This window comes from Polistes dominula, unplaced genomic scaffold (assembly GCF_049000335.1).
Source record: "Polistes dominula isolate Pdom_NZ unplaced genomic scaffold, Pdom_raw_medaka contig_18, whole genome shotgun sequence".
In the NCBI taxonomy this organism is placed as follows: domain Eukaryota; kingdom Metazoa; phylum Arthropoda; class Insecta; order Hymenoptera; family Vespidae; genus Polistes; species Polistes dominula.
Window position 1 is genome coordinate 1 of NW_028301164.1, and position 19993 is coordinate 19993.

At 35.2% G+C, this 19993-nt stretch overlaps 1 protein-coding gene, 1 long non-coding RNA gene and 1 pseudogene across 2 annotated transcripts; 1 reads left to right on the plus strand and 2 right to left on the minus strand.

Moving 5' to 3' along the window:
* Window positions 1–4059: 4059 nt before the first annotated feature.
* On the minus strand, window positions 4060–9552 carry LOC107073146 (uncharacterized). The gene is made up of 6 exons (XR_016178667.1): window positions 9132–9552; window positions 7509–9037; window positions 7343–7429; window positions 6999–7238; window positions 6362–6887; window positions 4060–5859 (listed from the first exon to the last, which is right to left on the minus strand). It is a non-coding gene; the product is annotated as an uncharacterized LOC107073146 (long non-coding RNA).
* Window positions 9553–10433: 881 nt separating this feature from the next.
* Window positions 10434–14310, plus strand: LOC149030465 (tumor protein p73-like; annotated as a pseudogene).
* Window positions 13185–19913, minus strand: LOC107073160 (uncharacterized). The gene is made up of 10 exons (XM_015333665.2): window positions 19606–19913; window positions 18341–18617; window positions 18026–18126; window positions 17628–17845; window positions 16151–16433; window positions 15679–16089; window positions 15502–15621; window positions 15119–15314; window positions 14890–15023; window positions 13185–14686 (listed from the first exon to the last, which is right to left on the minus strand). Exons 2-10 carry the CDS (start codon window positions 18615–18617, stop codon window positions 14390–14392), a joined length of 2037 nt encoding a protein of 678 aa, XP_015189151.2. The 5' UTR covers window positions 19606–19913; the 3' UTR covers window positions 13185–14389.
* Window positions 19914–19993: the final 80 nt, after the last annotated feature.

The window sequence follows — 19993 nt, forward strand, 5'->3', positions numbered from 1 at the left end:
ACCCTGACGCAACCCCGACGCAACCCCGACGCAACCCTGACGCAACCCTGACGCAACCCCGACGCAACCCCGACGCAACCCTGACGCAACCCCACGCAACCCTGACGCAACCCTGACGCAACCCTGACGCAACCCTGACGCAACCCTGACGCAACCCTGACGCAACCCCTGACGCAACCCCGACGCAACCCCGACGCAACCCTGACGCAACCCTGACGCAACCCTGACGCAACCCCGACGCAACCCTGACGCAACCCTGACGCAACCCCGACGCAACCCTGACGCAACCCCGACGCAACCCTGACGCAACCCTGACGCAACCCTGACGCAACCCTGACGCAACCCTGACGCAACCCTGACGCAACCCTGACGCAACCCTGACGCAACCCCTGACGCAACCCTGACGCAACCCTGACGCAACCCCGACGCAACCCTGACGCAACCCTGACGCAACCCTGACGCAACCCTGACGCAACCCTGACGCAACCCTGACGTAACCCTGACGCAACCCTGACGCAACCCCTGGACGCAACCCTGACGCAACCCTGACGCAACCCTGACGCAACCCTGACGCAACCCTGACGCAACCCTGACGCAACCCTGACGCAACCCTGACGCAACCCTGACGCAACCCTGACGCAACCCTGACGCAACCCTGACGCAACCCTGACGCAACCCTGACGCAACCCTGACGCAACCCTGACGCAACCCTGACGCAACCCTGACGCAACCCTGACGCAACCCTGACGCAACCCTGACGCAACCCTGACGCAACCCTGACGCAACCCTGACGCAACCCTGACGCAACCCTGACGCAACCCTGACGCAACCCTGACGCAACCCTGACGCAACCCTGACGCAACCCTGACGCAACCCTGACGCAACCCTGACGCAACCCTGACGCAACCCTGACGCAACCCTGACGCAACCCTGACGCAACCCTGACGCAACCCTGACGCAACCCTGACGCAACCCTGACGCAACCCTGACGCAACCCTGACGCAACCCTGACGCAACCCTGACGCAACCCTGACGCAACCCTGACGCAACCCTGACGCAACCCTGACGCAACCCTGACGCAACCCTGACGCAACCCTGACGCAACCCTGACGCAACCCTGACGCAACCCTGACGCAACCCTGACGCAACCCTGACGCAACCCTGACGCAACCCTGACGCAACCCTGACGCAACCCTGACGCAACCCTGACGCAACCCTGACGCAACCCTGACGCAACCCTGACGCAACCCTGACGCAACCCTGACGCAACCCTGACGCAACCCTGACGCAACCCTGACGCAACCCTGACGCAACCCTGACGCAACCCTGACGCAACCCTGACGCAACCCTGACGCAACCCTGACGCAACCCTGACGCAACCCTGACGCAACCCTGACGCAACCCTGACGCAACCCTGACGCAACCCTGACGCAACCCTGACGCAACCCTGACGCAACCCTGACGCAACCCTGACGCAACCCTGACGCAACCCTGACGCAACCCTGACGCAACCCTGACGCAACCCTGACGCAACCCTGACGCAACCCTGACGCAACCCTGACGCAACCCTGACGCAACCCTGACGCAACCCTGACGCAACCCTGACGCAACCCTGACGCAACCCTGACGCAACCCTGACGCAACCCTGACGCAACCCTGACGCAACCCTGACGCAACCCTGACGCAACCCTGACGCAACCCTGACGCAACCCTGACGCAACCCTGACGCAACCCTGACGCAACCCTGACGCAACCCTGACGCAACCCTGACGCAACCCTGACGCAACCCTGACGCAACCCTGACGCAACCCTGACGCAACCCTGACGCAACCCTGACGCAACCCTGACGCAACCCTGACGCAACCCTGACGCAACCCTGACGCAACCCTGACGCAACCCTGACGCAACCCTGACGCAACCCTGACGCAACCCTGACGCAACCCTGACGCAACCCTGACGCAACCCTGACGCAACCCTGACGCAACCCTGACGCAACCCTGACGCAACCCTGACGCAACCCTGACGCAACCCTGACGCAACCCTGACGCAACCCTGACGCAACCCTGACGCAACCCTGACGCAACCCTGACGCAACCCTGACGCAACCCTGACGCAACCCTGACGCAACCCTGACGCAACCCTGACGCAACCCTGACGCAACCCTGACGCAACCCTGACGCAACCCTGACGCAACCCTGACGCAACCCTGACGCAACCCTGACGCAACCCTGACGCAACCCTGACGCAACCCTGACGCAACCCTGACGCAACCCTGACGCAACCCTGACGCAACCCTGACGCAACCCTGACGCAACCCTGACGCAACCCTGACGCAACCCTGACGCAACCCTGACGCAACCCTGACGCAACCCTGACGCAACCCTGACGCAACCCTGACGCAACCCTGACGCAACCCTGACGCAACCCTGACGCAACCCTGACGCAACCCTGACGCAACCCTGACGCAACCCTGACGCAACCCTGACGCAACCCTGACGCAACCCTGACGCAACCCTGACGCAACCCTGACGCAACCCTGACGCAACCCTGACGCAACCCTGACGCAACCCTGACGCAACCCTGACGCAACCCTGACGCAACCCTGACGCAACCCTGACGCAACCCAAACTGACGCAACCCTGACGCAACCCTGACGCAACCCTGACGCAACCCTGACGCAACCCTGACGCAACCCTGACGCAACCCTGACGCAACCCTGACGCAACCCTGACGCAAACTCTTAAAAAACAACAAAAAAACATATACACAAACTCTTAAAATACCCAAAAAAACATATACACAAACTCTGAAAAAACCAAAAAAACACATACACAAACTTTGAAAAAACCTATAAAAACATATACACAAACTCTTAAAAAACAACAAAAAAACATATACACAAACTCTTAAAATACCCAAAAAAACATATACACAAACTCTTAAAATACCCAAAAAAACATATACACAAACTCTTAAAATACCCAAAAAAACATATACACAAACTCTGAAAAAACCCAAAAAAACATATACACAAACTTTTAAAATACCAAAAAAAACATATACACAAACTTTTAAAATACCCAAAAAAACATATACACAAACTTTTAAAATACCCAAAAAAACATATACACAAACTCTGAAAAAACCCAAAAAAACATATACACAAACTCTGAAAAAAACCCAAAAAAACATTTACACAAACTCTTTAAAAACCAAAAAACATATACACAAACTCTGAAAAAACCCAAAAAAACATATACACAAACTTTTAAAATACCAAAAAAAACATATACACAAACTTTTAAAATACCCAAAAAAACATATACACAAACTTTTAAAATACCCAAAAAAAAATATACACAAACTCTTAAAAAACTCAAAAAAACATATACACAAACTTTGAAAAAACTCAAAAAAACATACAAAAACTTTTAAAATACCTAAAAAAACATATACAAAAACTTTTAAAATACCCAAAAAAACATATACACAAACTTTTAAAATACCCAAAAAAACATATACACAAACTCTGAAAAAACCCAAAAAACATATACACAAACTCTTAAAAACCCACAAAAAAACATATACACAAATTCTAACTACACCCAAAAAAAAAACATAAACACACAAACTCCTAATAAACCCAATAAAAAAAAATAAATAAATAAATAAATTGATACACACATACTGACTTAACCCTCGCGCGCGTGAATATTAAAACGCACACACACATAATGAACGAACCCTCGCGCGTGACCTTGACCCACATAATGAATGAAACTCGCGCGCGGCCTTGCCCTAGATGTCCTTGACCTTCGATGACCTTGACCTGTAAAATCGGCTACAGGCACGGCCTCACGATTGATTGCCACCCCATTAACTAGAGACCAGGCCCCCTCTAATACTAGAAGACCCCCAATTTTCTTATTCTAATTCTTTACTACTACTACTACTACTATTATTTCATGCTTCTACTATTTCATACTTCTACTACTACTACTATTTCATGCTTCTACTACTACTACTACTATTTCAAGCTACTACTACATGCAACTACTACTACTACTCCTCATCATCCCATTTTCCAAAGGCTGTCATTCTCAGGAGCAAGCTGAATACAACGCTCAGGCCTAAGCGTGTATTGCAACCTGCTCCTGAGCGCAGCCACAGGAGTACTCTGCTTCTGCAGAGTCGGGGTCGCACCCCGATGCGTTGAAATACATGCGCTTTGCACCTCCCTTTATACTAAATCGGCTATCCCAACGCTACCGAGTTCAAGACGCCATCTCGTAATTATATATGCAAATGAACTGTACAGCTGACATACATCAAGTTGTAATGGCTTCTCCCTCTTGTCAATCTCGCATGACATCCATTACTTTACTTTAAAATAACATTGCCTTTTATTTTTTTTTTATTCTATCTTATTATATACACAAGTGCAAATATTCTTGTTGTGGTTGTTGTTTAAAATCTTTTATAAACAAATGTGCAGTGTTCGTCTATTTATTGTAATATAGTAAAATCTATTATGTGCAATGATTTATTTCTTCTTGAAAGTAACATAACCACGAGACGTGCCAATTTTATCTTTCTAACGTGATATAGCCTCTTAAAAAAAAATTAATAATTTTTATTATACGTTATTACACATATATGTCTACAAGTAAAGTGGTATTTTTCTTATGCTAACATATCCATACTTAGTGAAATGATTTGCTATTTTAATTACATATAACCTCTCTCTCAAGTGCAATGGTTTTCTATTTAACTTTTTACATAACCTTTAGTGCAATGGTTATTAAATTAACACGTTCCGTTCATTATATGTACAACTCACCTGGTTATTACATAATTATTTAATATGCTAAAAGGTTTGTGTTTATAATAAATTCAATTCTCTATTAAAATGTTCATGCATTAAAAAAAAAATTCCTTATACGACAAAAAACACATAAATTTGTTTCATAATTAAATTTTACAATAATTAATAATGACATATAATGGTTGATTTCATTAAAGGAAAATTTCAATGGCTTGGATGATAGGATAGGTGACAAAAAAGAAATAAAATTTACACGAAACGTGGTAATCCAAAGTAACCTCAAGTGTGCAATGGTATACTTTGTAAGTCGACAAGTAACCTTTAAAGTGCAATGGTATACTTTTCCTGTCGACCTGTCCACCTGTACAGTGCAATAATATTCTTTTTACATTTACATAATAATAGTAAGTACAATGATATTCTTCTTAAGTTAACATAATAATACTAATAATAAGTACAATGGTTTTCTTTTGTAGATCACAAACACAAATCCAATGGTTTTCTTCTTAAGCAGATATCTAACATCAAGTTAAATGGATTTCTTATTAAGGAAATATCAAACGTCAAGTCCAATGGTTTTTTTTCTTCACAAGATATCAAACATCAAGTCCAATGGGTTTCTTCTTAAGGTGATTTGGTGATCACTGCAAAAAAAGAGAAGAGAATAAGAAAAGAATTATTATAAATAAAAACAATATTATTCACTTAATTATGATTGCATCACTGTAAGAAATTTTGTTAATTAAATTCTTTACACTTTACTACACAATACTTTACACAAAAGTACAATGTGACAGCAGGTAGCCATCTTAAATTTGTCCTAGAGATGTTTTCTTTCGTCGTCTAGATGGCGATACATATTCTCTCTACCAGTCGGTAACTAAAGTAAAAATTTATGTTAACTTTTACTAAATTAATTATATTATATTAATTCACGTTTTATATCACAAAAATAAATGTATTTTAAACAATATTATAATACTTACTTCTTTAAACAACATCCTATTTTCATTATAAAATACGTGATGGTATTTCTACAAAAAAAAACACAAATGAATTCATACAAATATATACATTTTTATGCTCTTAGTCTATTCCCAATAAAATAAGTCTACATTAATAAATTTAGTACATATAGTAAGAACTGCAAACATTAGAATGTTATTAACCATTTCTTTTCTTAATTTGTGATAACTAGGAAACATTTTTTCTATCTAATATTCTTTTCATAAAATATTACTACTCTATATATGGTTTGCTTCTAGTGCAAGTATAAACAGTGACATAACCACAACTGCAATGATTTCCTATTTCAATTAACATAACTTCAAATTCAATGCTATTCTAAAATTTCTATTTCAAAAAATATTTCATTAATATGCTAAAATGTATATATGTTAATAATAAATTCAATTGTCTACTAAAATATTTCTATTAAAATGTTCATGCATTATAAATAAAAAAAAAAATACCTTATACGACAAAAAAAACATATAAGTTTCTTAACTTGTAACATTTACAATAATTAATACTTACATGTAATGGTTGATTTTATTAAAGGAAAATTAAATGGCTTGGATGATAGGATAGGTGATAAAAAAGAAATAAAATTTGACACAAAACGTGGTAATCCAAAGTAACCTAAAGTGTGCAATGGTATACTTTGTAAGTCGACAAGTAACCTTCTTTAAAGTGCAATGGTATACTTTTCCTGTCGACCTGTCCACCTGTACAGTGCAATAATATTCTTTTTACATTTACATAATAATAGTAAGTACAATGATATTCCTTTTAACTTAACATAATAATAATAATAATAAGTACAAAGGTTTTCTTTTTTACATCACAAACACAAATCCAATGGTTTTCTTCTTAAGCATTGATATCTTACATCAAGTCCAATGGTTTTTTTTCTTCACAAGATATCACACATCAAGTCCAATGGTTTTTTTTTCTTCACAAGATATTACACTTCAAGTCCAATGGTTTTTTTTTCTTCACAAGATATCACACATCAAGTCCAATGGTTTTCTTCTTAAGCTGAATTGCCGAGCACTAATCACTAAAAAAAAAGAATAGAATATGAACACTGAATTATTATTGTAAATAAAAACAATATTATTCACTTAATTAAAGCATCACTATTGAATTTTTTTGTAATTAAATACTTAACTTTATTGCACGTGGCAGTATACAATAGCAGGCGGCCATCTTGATTGTGTCCAAGCGCGATGTATTTTCTTTCGTCTAGATGAAGAAACATATTGTACTTGTCGGTAAATGAATTAAATATTTCCATCATTTGATGATAACAGCATAATTTTACCAGTCGGTACAATGAAGTAATAGCTAGTACCGCTGCTAGATGGCGATACATATTCTCTTTACCAGTCGGTGATAAAAGACTAATTTCCTAATAAACATTTTTATTAATTGATTAAAAAGTTAATAAAATCCCAATCATTTATACTATATGATAACAAAATAAATGTATTTTTATAGTATTATAATATTTACCTCTTTACATATTTTTGTCTAGATTAGTTTGTAATAATAGCAGCTGCATATTCTTTTTCCATAATAATAGTAATGAAATGAAATTCCCTGCAAAAGAAGATATTTATTAACAAATACATCAATTTTTCTTATCAACCATTAAAAAAAAAGTATTATCTTCTATTACCGTTTGTACGTAAAACTTGATAAAAAATTTTGACATGAATTGAATGTCGGAAATATAATAATGTATTTGCCACGTGTGTTATCCATATATCTTGTGATGATAACTAAGATATACATTTCTTCTCGTATTCTTTTGATAAAATATTACACTATATACATATATTATTTTCTCGCAGTGCAAGTATGATAAGAACACAGAGTGCATTAAACTGGAATTGCGTGCAGAATTGAAGTGATGGTTAAAAAATCCCTCATGACTGTATGGGATATTTGGTTATGGATGCAGTCATAGGATTGCGTGGAAAGTTGAAGTGATGGTTAAAGAAAAACCCTCATGATCGTGTGGATTCTCTCCTTTTGAATGGTGTCATTGGTGTGCGTGGAAAGTTGGTGTGATGGAATGGCATGTAAAGTTGTTTTGCTAAGAAAAGGGACAGAAATGTTTAGATAATGCATAAAGTTAAGAGACAAACTAATCCACACATATATTTTAATAATTAGTAAAATTTCGTATAACAAAATACATATAGATGTACCTTAGTAGTAACTAATATTTGTTAAAATAAATTGATATAATGAGAACATCCTGAATTCATCTATATATACTCGGATTTAATAAAGAAAATTATTTTCCTTTGGTTATGACGTAATACTATTGTACCACACACACCAATACATCCCATTTGTAACTATTTTCATCCAGAATTGGCAATCACTAATCACTAAAAAGAGAAGAGAATATGAAAATAATTATTCTAAATACAAAATATTATTCTTTTGATTATGATTGCATCACTATTGCATTTCTTTAATTAAATATTTAATAGTGCACGTGGTAGTACACGACACGGCAGCCATCTTGATTTTTTCCTCAGCAATGTGTTGCCCGCGAAAATTCAAATAATAAGAAATGTTTTTTTATCATTAATCCGTAACCACAAAATTAATTATAATAATAATATTAATAATAATAATAATACTTTTATTATCTGAAACAATATTTATTTTGCAAGTGTGTTTATGTAATATTTTAAAAATAATTCATAAATATGTCACTTTCTTTTGTTGTTCAGTTAATAAAAGTCGATTACTGTAACATGAATTACTACTACTACATATAATTGTACATGCATCGAAATATTTTGTAATATAATAATTAATTTTCCATGAAATTATACTCTTATGGTCACGCAAGAGAATTGAAATATGTATGTGTATATATAGAGTATATATTAATGATGATGCTGCTGCTGATGATGATGATGATCTAACATAAAAGACACAGTCGAGGCAAATTCCTTTCTGATTTTACATTTTCTTTGATCCAATTAATCACCCCGTTCATTTATATAAAATTATATGTCGATACAGTCGACGATGATAAGTCGCAGCACAACAGTTTATACAAGAAATCCTTTTTTTGTAGATTCCACAACACTCCTGTTTCTAGCTCCAATTGCCATTATTCTCTATTTTTTTTGCATTTCATTCTTAAATTGTGGTCAGCCTTCTGCGTGTGTATGTTTTGTTCTGAAACAATTTTAAAAGTTATAGTTAGAGATTGGATAAAAAATGTATATGAAATATATATATATATATATGAAAAACAGATAGCTTAACCAACCATATTTTGATTATTCATTTTTATATTTAAATTTCTTTTTAACTTCTTTTATATTTTATTTTATTTTCACATTTAAATTTAGTTATGAGATGGGGGGGGCTTCGCCCCCACACCCCCATCAGGATGTTCACCACTGCACTCATTGCTTGTTGTTAAATTTGTATAATCTTCGCAATAATATGTATTGCAAATGTATTAATTGACAACAAAGAAAAAATAGTATATTACATACGTAGAACAGTAAATTCGGTTATGACGTAATACTATTGTACCACACAGCAATACATCCAATTTCTTACTATTTTCATCCACAGTTGGCGATTACTACAAAAAAAATAGAATATGAACTGAAATATTATAAATAAAAACAATATTATTCACTTAATTATTGCATCACTATTGCATTTTTTGTAATAAAATACTTAACTTTACTGCACGTGGCAGTACACGACACGGCAGGTAGCCATTTTGATTTTGTCCTCAGCACGATGTGCTATCTTTCGTCTAGATAACGAAACATATTCTCTACCTGTCGGTAACTGAATTAAATATATTGTCTACCAGTCGGTAACTGAATTACAAATTTTCCATCATTAGATACAACAGCATAATTTTACTAGTCGGTACAATGAAGTAATAATAGCTTGTACCGCTGCTAGATAATGATACACATTTTACCAATCATTAATAAAATATACATTACCCACAATATATTTTTATTAATTGATTAAAAACAAATGAAACCTAGATCGGATTTTTATTTAATAAAAGAAAGTATATTTCAATAGTATTATAATAATTACTTATTCTTCTTCTTCTTCTTCTAACAAAATTATTAAGTTTACCTCTTAATCTGTATGTGCGTATTATTGTGAGGTGCAAAATAGACAAAAATATATATGTGTTTAATATAATAATGTTAAATTTAAATGAATATGACGTCTATACACAGAGAGAGAGAGAGAGAGAGAGAGAGAGAGAGAGAGAGGGAGAGAGAGGATCAGACTTCGGATCGACGAGGATATATTGAATCCTTGTCATATATATGGCAAGAAGCAGAGTAAGTAATTGCGTCGTAATCCATTGACCTAAATTGCGCGCATATAAACATTTCACAAAATATTTATTAATAATGATCACATACATATATAGTTAAAATCACATATATATAAAACAAAAATTGAGATAATATTTAATGTAATTATCTTACAATACATAAAACAACAAAAGATGAACTACATTTAATTCAGACAAGACATACATATTATATTCAATCAAACATTAAACAATTTTTCTATCAAAATGGTTTATAAATCAGTAAATACATATTAAATAATAAAAAATGAATATTGTACATTCCTTCTTACATGTTCATTTATACAGCATTTATTTAATTTTCATATTTTATTATCGATACCAAGAAACAACAACAAGTGAATGTCTTTCTAACTTTGTTACATTGAAATGATACCATATAGTCTGTTATATCTTTATTTGTATTAATCTTTTCAATTGTTATTTATCTTAAACACAAATGAAATAGTATCATCGTTGTTTGTTGTATTACAAAACATGAATTATTTTTTCTATATATATATATGCTCAATCATTCTTATAAATATAATGATATCCAATTTGTATTGTAATATGCAACTGAAATATTTTTCTTTTGCATGGGAACAATGGCGGATTTTTGTATTTGCTACAATGAACTTTCCAGTTCCTAATGCCAGCAGTTAATAATAATAATAATAATAATAATAATAATAATGAATTTTTTGTTTAATATTTATTGTATAATTGAAATCTATGCATATTTATACGCTAAATTTAGACTAAAAATTAAACTCTGGCATTAGAAACCATTAATATAAACATTATTACAGAAATGTTATATTTTCAATTTTTTTTCTAATTATTACAGAGAACAAGGCTTCTTATTAACTATGTTTGATGTAGAGAAGACATACGAGACGAAAAGTTGTTTCGCATGACCACAAATAATTCAAATGAAGAAAATATATTTCGGAGGGGGATATAAACATTAACACCAGTTCAACTCACGATGTAACGTGATTCCTTCAAATGAAGAGAATTTCCAGGCCATCTTAATTTTCAATTGCAATTGCCTAAAAACAAAATACATCAAAACATTTGATATACTACTCTCAGATTCTAAAAAAAGTACATATGTGGAAGAAACATTATCTATATACGATTCAAATGGGACACCCACCTGTGGATGGCTTATTTCTGCTGCGTACTACAATGCAATTTAGTTTGGATCAATATAAAAATAATCCAGTGTACATAGATGATGCCATAATCATCATATGGCTATGACAAATAATAGCAATCAAGACGTAAATCATGGGGGATTGATTTGTGACACATGTTGTTTATTGTTTATAACCAGCGCGAGCATGTATAAAGACAATAACGATCATTTATCTGTAATTACACCATTGCGTAGACAACACAGAAGGGTTGGTTCACAATATGTGCAATTATACTTTCAATTCTTTTGTAAAAATAGTTGTATCACATCCGGCAGAATGAATCATCGTAGACCAACAGAACTTGTTTTCACATGATGATGGAAGATGTGCTCTTTAATAAATGGAGTACTTGGACGTCGTAAATTATTAGTTAGAGTTTGTAATTGTCCAAAGAAAGATAAACAAAAAGTGTGAGTAATGGTTAAAAAAACCCTCATGACTGTATGGGATATTTGATTATGGATGGAATCATGGGATTGCGTGCAGAGTTGAAGTGATGGTTTGAAAAACCCTCATGACTGTATGGGATATTTGGTTATGGATGGAATCATAAGATTGCGTGGAAAATTTGAGTGATGGTTAAAAAAACCCTCATGATCGTGTGGAGTATTTAAATTGCTTTTGCGGCTAATTCCAGCTTGTCTTTCGATTTCGCGAGAGCTAACGGATGGATTTATCGTAACTGCGGCTAACACTTCCCAAATCGTTGGATAGAACGGGGTGGGCCCATTCATTTTCCAGTTAGATCACCAGATCTAACGCCCCTCGACTTATTCTTATGGGGCTACTTAAAAAATAAAGTTTACGCTGAGCCTCCGACTACAATAGCCGATATGAGGGATCGTATCATCAATGAATGCAAGAAAATAACATCAGATACATTAAGAAACGTTAAGGAGTCATTAATTTCTCGATTCAGAAAGTGTTCTGATGCAAATGGTCGCCATATTGAATCTTTTTTGTAAATAGACAAAACTTAAAATATCTCCTAAAGTAATAATTTTTTTACATAAATAGGTTAATACTTTTTTGTAAATAATATGAAAGAGCATCAGATGATGCATTAAAAAATATATGATTCCGTTTAAAAAAACATTAATGATATCATATGTCCTTGACACGTCCACCTAAAAAAAAAGTACCACCAGTATGAGCCCCTTTTAAAGCCATTCAACTCCATGTGAAACATTGTCTTTTACGCGTTATAATAAAAACGTAAATCAAAGTGGTAAAATGTGGTGAGCCACCCTGTATATGTGAGGTGTGAGAGTGTGAGAGTATGAGTGAGGAACACTGAAGCATGGGTAGACCAGAGAGTATCGGGTATAATCAGGCAAAAGATAAACAATTTAAAATAAACAGTCGAACAGCGATAGCGAGAGTGTCGCCAAAGAAGTAAATTAAAAAAAAGAAAAGTAAGAGGCAGTCGTCGTTTACTAGCCAAACAGAGAAAACGTTTTGTTATATCATTATTTTGTATTTTTATTTCATTTATATGAAATATATTGCATATCCGTGAAGAGAGATTTCACTTCTGTATCAACCTATTGACAACATCGCGGAATTCCTTCCCTTTTATTTGTTAGATACCTTTTCGGAAGACTGACAGGAGAGGGGGAATCCCACATATATGTTTTAATATATTTATTATATTCAGATTATAGGACTAACACACAGATATATATTTATATATAAAATATAATTGTAACATCGACGCAAACATATAATTGTGATAAGAGATGGGTTCAAAAACTGCATAAAAACGTAATCGATATTTACTATTGATTCTTAAATATTTTTTATTATAGACATTAATGTATATTGTTATATTCTTTATCGATAACAGTTTGATAATAAGTATGAGAAATAAGAGGATTTGTGTTATGTTACAGATTAAATCTTAGATTTTTCATTTTCCTTGTTTTTGGGGGGATTTTCTTTTTTTTTTTGCATAAAATACATGTTGACAAAAATATAGATGTTGGAATCATATACAGAATTTGGACTGCATCTTTTTCATACTTGCTATTTGTATTGCTGATAAGAGTGCATTTTGGAAGAGTTCCAAATTTGTTATATTAATAGCGGCATTTAATTAGTAATTACTTTTTTGTACATTCATAAAATATATTATTCAATTCTATCTTCATTCGAGCTACTCATCCGGACTGTGATCGGATTTCTAATACATATGTAATATATGAAGGCTTATCATTATGCTCTAAAGAAGAATTCTATTGTAATGATTTGTTAATAATCGTATAAAAAATGATAATGTAAGATCAGTACATCAAAATAGTCATAAATTTTAGTCATTAATTATTGTCTTTATCATTCCTACATGATTTCTTTCTTTTTTTAAATAATTATATTTTAAGATGAAAAAATAATCTTAATTGTCCAGACGAGTAGCATCTCTCGACGAAAAGAGGAAAAAAAAACAAGAAAAGAAGTAAGTAGTTGTATTAAAAGCGATATACATATGTACGTCTCAATAATGTTATAAATTATAAAATATAATATTGTAAAATCCATAAAATAAAGCTCAATAATCAGGCGAGCTCATGAAATAATGATGTGCTAATGACGTGCTAATGACGTGCTTTCGAATCGATTTCGACGAATTAGATTATTTTTTGTGCTGTTTCAATAAAAACTGTAAATTTGAAATAATATTTGAATCCTTAAAACGTTCGCTACCGCATTGTAGACAAGGGAGGGGAAGATTAGAAGGGAAGACCTAGAACGATGATTAAAAATATAGAAGGATGATGATTTATAGACTGCGTTTTGATTCGAGCGCACGTAATTATGGGGAACGCGTTATTTTTTTTTTTCTTTTGCTTGCCTGCTTGCCAGTCTACCTGCCTGCTTGCCTGCCTGCCTGCCTGCCTGCCTGCCTGCCAGCCTGCCTGCCTGTCGATTTATTTATCAACCTTTGCAATACGACTACCTACGAGAGATTCGAATGATCTCTTATCAGTCAGACGTTTGCGATAAATCGGAACCCCTGTTAAATAAGAAATCGACATAAAAAGGAAAGCTTGGATAACGATGTCGATAACGATAATGATATCGACGTAAACAATATTCCTTGTTGACGCGACATTGTTCAGAAATACCGATGTTCGGTTGTAATTTCATTGAATTTAGGACCGTATCGATACAGAATTGGAGCTCCTTATAAATTCCTTTCTCCTTAACAATAGCGTCGCAAGCTTTGGCCGTTTCTAATGCGAAGCTCGTTAAGCATTCCTCTTCTGTTTCATTGGGTACCTGTAACCCGCAAGAAAATTTGACAATTTCATATATCAATAATTATATAAGGTATAAGTCGAAATAAATTCTACTTATTTATTTATGAAACCTTTATATTAATATCCTTTATATAAAATCCTATGAGAACTCTCGATTATAAGCAAAAGATAGCAATAAGAGAATTAGTTACGTTTAACTATTTAGGTAAGTTGTGTACATACGCAAGCTTTACATATTTGATAGGTAACGCATGGAAAGTAAAACATCTGATTATTATCCCCAGCAAAATTGTAAGCAGTCTTACAATGTCGTTCAATTATCTCTAAATCAGGACATTTCTTGTTTTCGTCCGAGACTGAATAAATCAACAAGAAATAATAAAAATATATTAATAGCTTCATTTTTCTTTTATTCATTATCACGATTCTATGTATATGTTGCATGATCTACCTTCTTTAGTGCCTGCATTGAAGCTGATCCGCTTATTTTCACTTTTCATAGTATTCCCATTATTATGAAAGTTGTCAGTTAAATTATTTTGAATTTCTTTCTGAATGGCAAGAATATTGTGGAGTCCGTCGAGTGCCTTACGAATTTTTTTGTACGAATATGCAGCTGCCAGTTTGTTCATGATGTAATCCCTTTCCTATGAATAATAAAGATTAATCAAAAAACATATATACCTATATAATAATATTTCATAATATTATTAGGCAAACTTAAACGCAATACCGTGTATATTTAATTAAGTCAACATTTATAGAACAATATTTTATGATTTAAATATTCTTGTATTAAATAGCATAATCGATGCAATTTGTTTGTTTACAAACCTTTTCCAATTCCATACTGATGTCACTCAACATCGTATACATACGCTCGATTTTATCCTTTTTATCATTGCTTTCGGTCTCGGATTCTTCTTCGGGATGTTTCAAATTTTCGGCCATGTTCTATTGAAAAATCAACTAATGTCACATTCATTGGTAAACGTATTTTGGTAAACATACCTCATAGTATCGTTGCAACATCCACTCGTCATCTTGATCTTGTGTATCTGGCCGGGCCAAGAATGTAGTCTTTTTCTTTCTACGATCGATACCAAAATACTGAGACCAATCGACGCTCTTCTTCTTCACTTCGATACTCTTCCCATTTGATGTATTGATCGTTTTCGTTACGTTTTCCTTTTGACCTTTAGAAGTAGGCTTTACTTTAGGAGTTTCCGATGTATCGATGCGAATAATATGATTTTTCATATTTTCATTTTCGTGTTCGTGTTCATGGTCATGGTCGTGGTCGTGTTCGTGATCGTGATCGTGGTCATGATCGTGATCATGATCGTTATTACGAGCTCGTGTATAATTACGAGTCTTAAGGGCGGATTGCGTGCCGAATAATGCGCCTAAATCTTGTGCAACCTAGACAAAATATAAATCGATTAATAAATTGATCCAGTACACAATTTGACAAAGAATTTACCTTTGGATCCATTATTTGTTTCTCCATCTGTTGAAATTCTTTGGGGCTTCTTTTAGCTATCGGATAACGTTTACTCAATGTTCGCCGATATTTGTCAAATTGTCTACCCAAAGGATATCTCGCGTTTACGTTTCTTCGTTCGGTTGGCAAGAAATAAAGGATGTTCTGTTCCATATCTTTGTCCGCGAAATCATTTTCCTCACCGTTTCTCCTTCCCCCCTCCCCTGGTATCCCTTGGTATTCTTTATCGAAAAGCTCACTCCATGACATCGGACTTTCGTTCCTGTTATGCAATAACAACGAATTAATGGGTTTCAATAGTCATAATGATATTAAATATTGGGTTGTTCAGAAAATAATTTCGTTTTTTCCCGACAGAGGATTTAATTGTATTTTTTCTAACCCAACTTCACACTTAAGCTGCATAATCATTATATGTTTTGAGAGCTGATATAGCAAGGCTTGTGTGTGAAAATGTTCAATTAATTCTACGCAGTAGTTTTTGGTTGGTGCCCTTTTAAATATGGAGAGCAATAAGCAGCATTTTCGTCATATTTTACTTTTTTACTATAGAAAAGGTAAAAATGCTGTGCAAGCCAGAAAGAAATTAACCGATGTATAAGGAGAAGATGTGTTGACAGTATGCCAGTGCCAGAACTGGTTTGCAAAATTTTCATCCGGCAATTTTGATGTCGAAGATGCACCACGTTCCGGAAGGCCAGTACAAGCTGATAAAGACACGATAAAGGCATTAGTTGATGCAAATCGGCGAATACAACACGTGAGATCGGTGAGAGCTTAAATTTATCGAATTCAACTGTTTATGACCACTTGAAAGGCCTGGGTTTAACTTCAAAGCTCGATATATGAGTTCCCCCTATTCTCACGGAGAGAAATTTGTGTCGTCGCATTGATGTCTGTGATTCACTTCTCAAATGTCACGAAAATGATCCATTTTCCAATATCCATCAAAAAAAGGTGATGCTGTCTGTTTGGTGGGATTTTAAAGGAATCGTTTTTTTTTTTTGAGCTTTTTTTTGAGATTTGAGTTTTTTGTTGAGTCAAGATAATTCGAAACCTCATACAAGTTTGGTCACTCGCCAAAAGCTTTTACAGCTTGAATGGGATACACTGCCACAATCACTATGTTCTCCAGATCTGGCGCCTTCGGATTATTATTTGTTCCGGTCATTGCAAAATTTTTTGGACGATAAAACCTTTACTTCAAATGAAGAGGTCAAAAATCACCTGGATCAGTTTTTTGCCAGCAAAGAGCAAAAATTTTATGAGCGTGGAATCATGCTACTACCAGAAATATGGCAAAAAGTGTAGAACCATAATGGCTAATATATAATTTAATAAAATATTTATTCATTATAAGAAAATTGTCTTTCATTTCCCCCCCCCCCAAAACGAAATTATTTTTCGAACAACCTAATATTTATATAAACATATATATTATATTAAATATACTAACTCGTAGAGTTTCTTTCCTTGGTTCATTTCATATTTTTCCAAAATTGGTGCATCCAAATAATTTTCTTCAAGTTCTTTTAAAACAGAAGGATCGCTATTTCGTAATTGTTCTAAAATTAAATTCGCCCTTTCGCGAAAATCTATATCGTCATTTGCGTTAGCCCTTTTACGGCTAGAACTTCGTTCACGTTCACGAAAGAGTGACGACGGTACACGTTCCTAAAGAAACGATATTTTTGTCGATATTTTTGTCAACATTTGGCTAGTGTTAATTTGTTGTGCTAATTTATGGTCTTGTAAGATGCTAATATCTTATATAAATAGCTAGTTAAATATATATATATATATATTTAATAACCCTAAGAAGCTTTTCCATCTCTATATCAAAGTTAATTTTACCTGCTCCTGTGCGTTCATCAAATAATTGAGAATTGACTTTTCAAGCATCTTGTCGTTCATTCCTTGAAATTCGTCATCCACCATTTCGAGTTGTCCGTTCTCTGAAATCATAATAGAAATTACAAAATACGAGTATTACATTTCGATTGACTCATTGTAACTTTATTATAACGATATTAACATCGTATAAAATATCTAATTGTAAGTTTATAGTAATAAAATATAATGAGTTTTCGACAAAAATCATTTCTACGTAGAAATTTCGATTAGGATTAGTCAATTTGCAATATTTATTAGATATGAAACTGTTCTCACCATTAGGTAGAAATTCAAGTTTTTCATTTTCATCTGGTAGAACTCGATCATTCTGTCGTTCCATTTCAAACATTTTCTCGACGTCACCCTCGTGATGATACTTTCGCGGACGAAAATCATTGTAATATTCTTGAGATGTGGGTTCCAACGATATTTGTTTTCTTTTCACAGCATTTAGAGCACTTCTCAAGGATTCTACGTCTGTCTCATAAGGCGCAGGAGCAAGCGCTGTTATTCCAACGCTGAGGAACATTAAAATCCATCCTTGCCTCAACATCTGTTAATACGAAAATCAATAAGCCCTGATGTAAGAATAGAAAAGTGATCGGCAAAAATCAAACGAAACAAAAGTAACGAAAATGTTTATAAGCTTAATATTATTTTGGCTAAAATAAAACCAAGTTCAAGAAACCATGACGAAAACATTGATGAAGTATTTCGAAATGATGCAACGATTAATAACAACTATACTAATCGTCATGAAATATGAGAAATATTTGACGAATTTTCGACGATGTAAAATAATATGATTCCCCTTTAATATCAATAAGACACGTATAGTATAAATTTATATATTAGGTGTACAACTTGTTTTAAAACAACGTTTTAAACGTTTATTATTTATAATATTGATTCCATTCTTTTGTCATTCCTTTATCAATAAAAATACGTCGGTGATCTCGCATGACCATTTTAATTCTTCTGTTTACGTCATCGAACTACCTATACTTATTTGCCTAAGGTGAAATCGATAAAATGCGCTAATTATTCAAGATCAAAAATACGTTAATATTTTTGTTCATTAACGTATAATATCGTTGATTATCGTTGTCAAAAATCTCACATGATAAACTGAATATAATGAACTAATAATAGAACAATCGATCAACCGATGTTTCATCGTTAGAATGACAAATAAATGTAATTTTGTTCTATCTTTCACCTTTCAAATGTTTAACTTGAGCCGCATGCATTAGCGTAACATAATGATATTTACGCTAACAGATGGATGCGTAAGATTTATGACGAAAGTTTGTTAATAAATATAAACGAAAACAGAGCAGTCAAATAGTCAATGATGTTGGAACAAAAATTATCTATGCCCGCGAACTATGCTTATTGAAATGAATGAATACACTTTAATGAGAAAGAGGAGAAGGAGACAGAAACGAAGAAGAAGAAGAAGAAGAAGAAGAAGAAGAAAAAGCGTGCTGACATGATAAAGACAATATAAATTGAAATCGTATTTCGATCATTTCACTTACTGTTATCTCTTTCTCGTCCCTCTCGCCCTTTCTTACCCCTCTTACCCCTCTTAGCCTCTTTTTTTTTTTAACAATTTATCCGCATGACACGCATCGTAAACTATGCAATCGTGTTAAATGTCCTTTTAATATTTATGTCTGTGTGTGTGTGTGAGTGTGTGCGTGGGTCTCTTTCTCTCTTTCTTTCGCTCTCTTTCTCTTTCTCTCTTTCTCTTTCTCTTTCTCTTTCTCTTTCTCTCTCTCTTTCTCTCTCTCTTTCTCTCTTGCTTTCTCTCGTATTCTTTCGTACACGGTAGTTTCTCGAAACATGAAATTCGTTTTCTGTTCAACCTTTAGCAATGGCAGGAGCTTTTATATAGGAGCCTCTTGATGAGGATCGATAGAATCG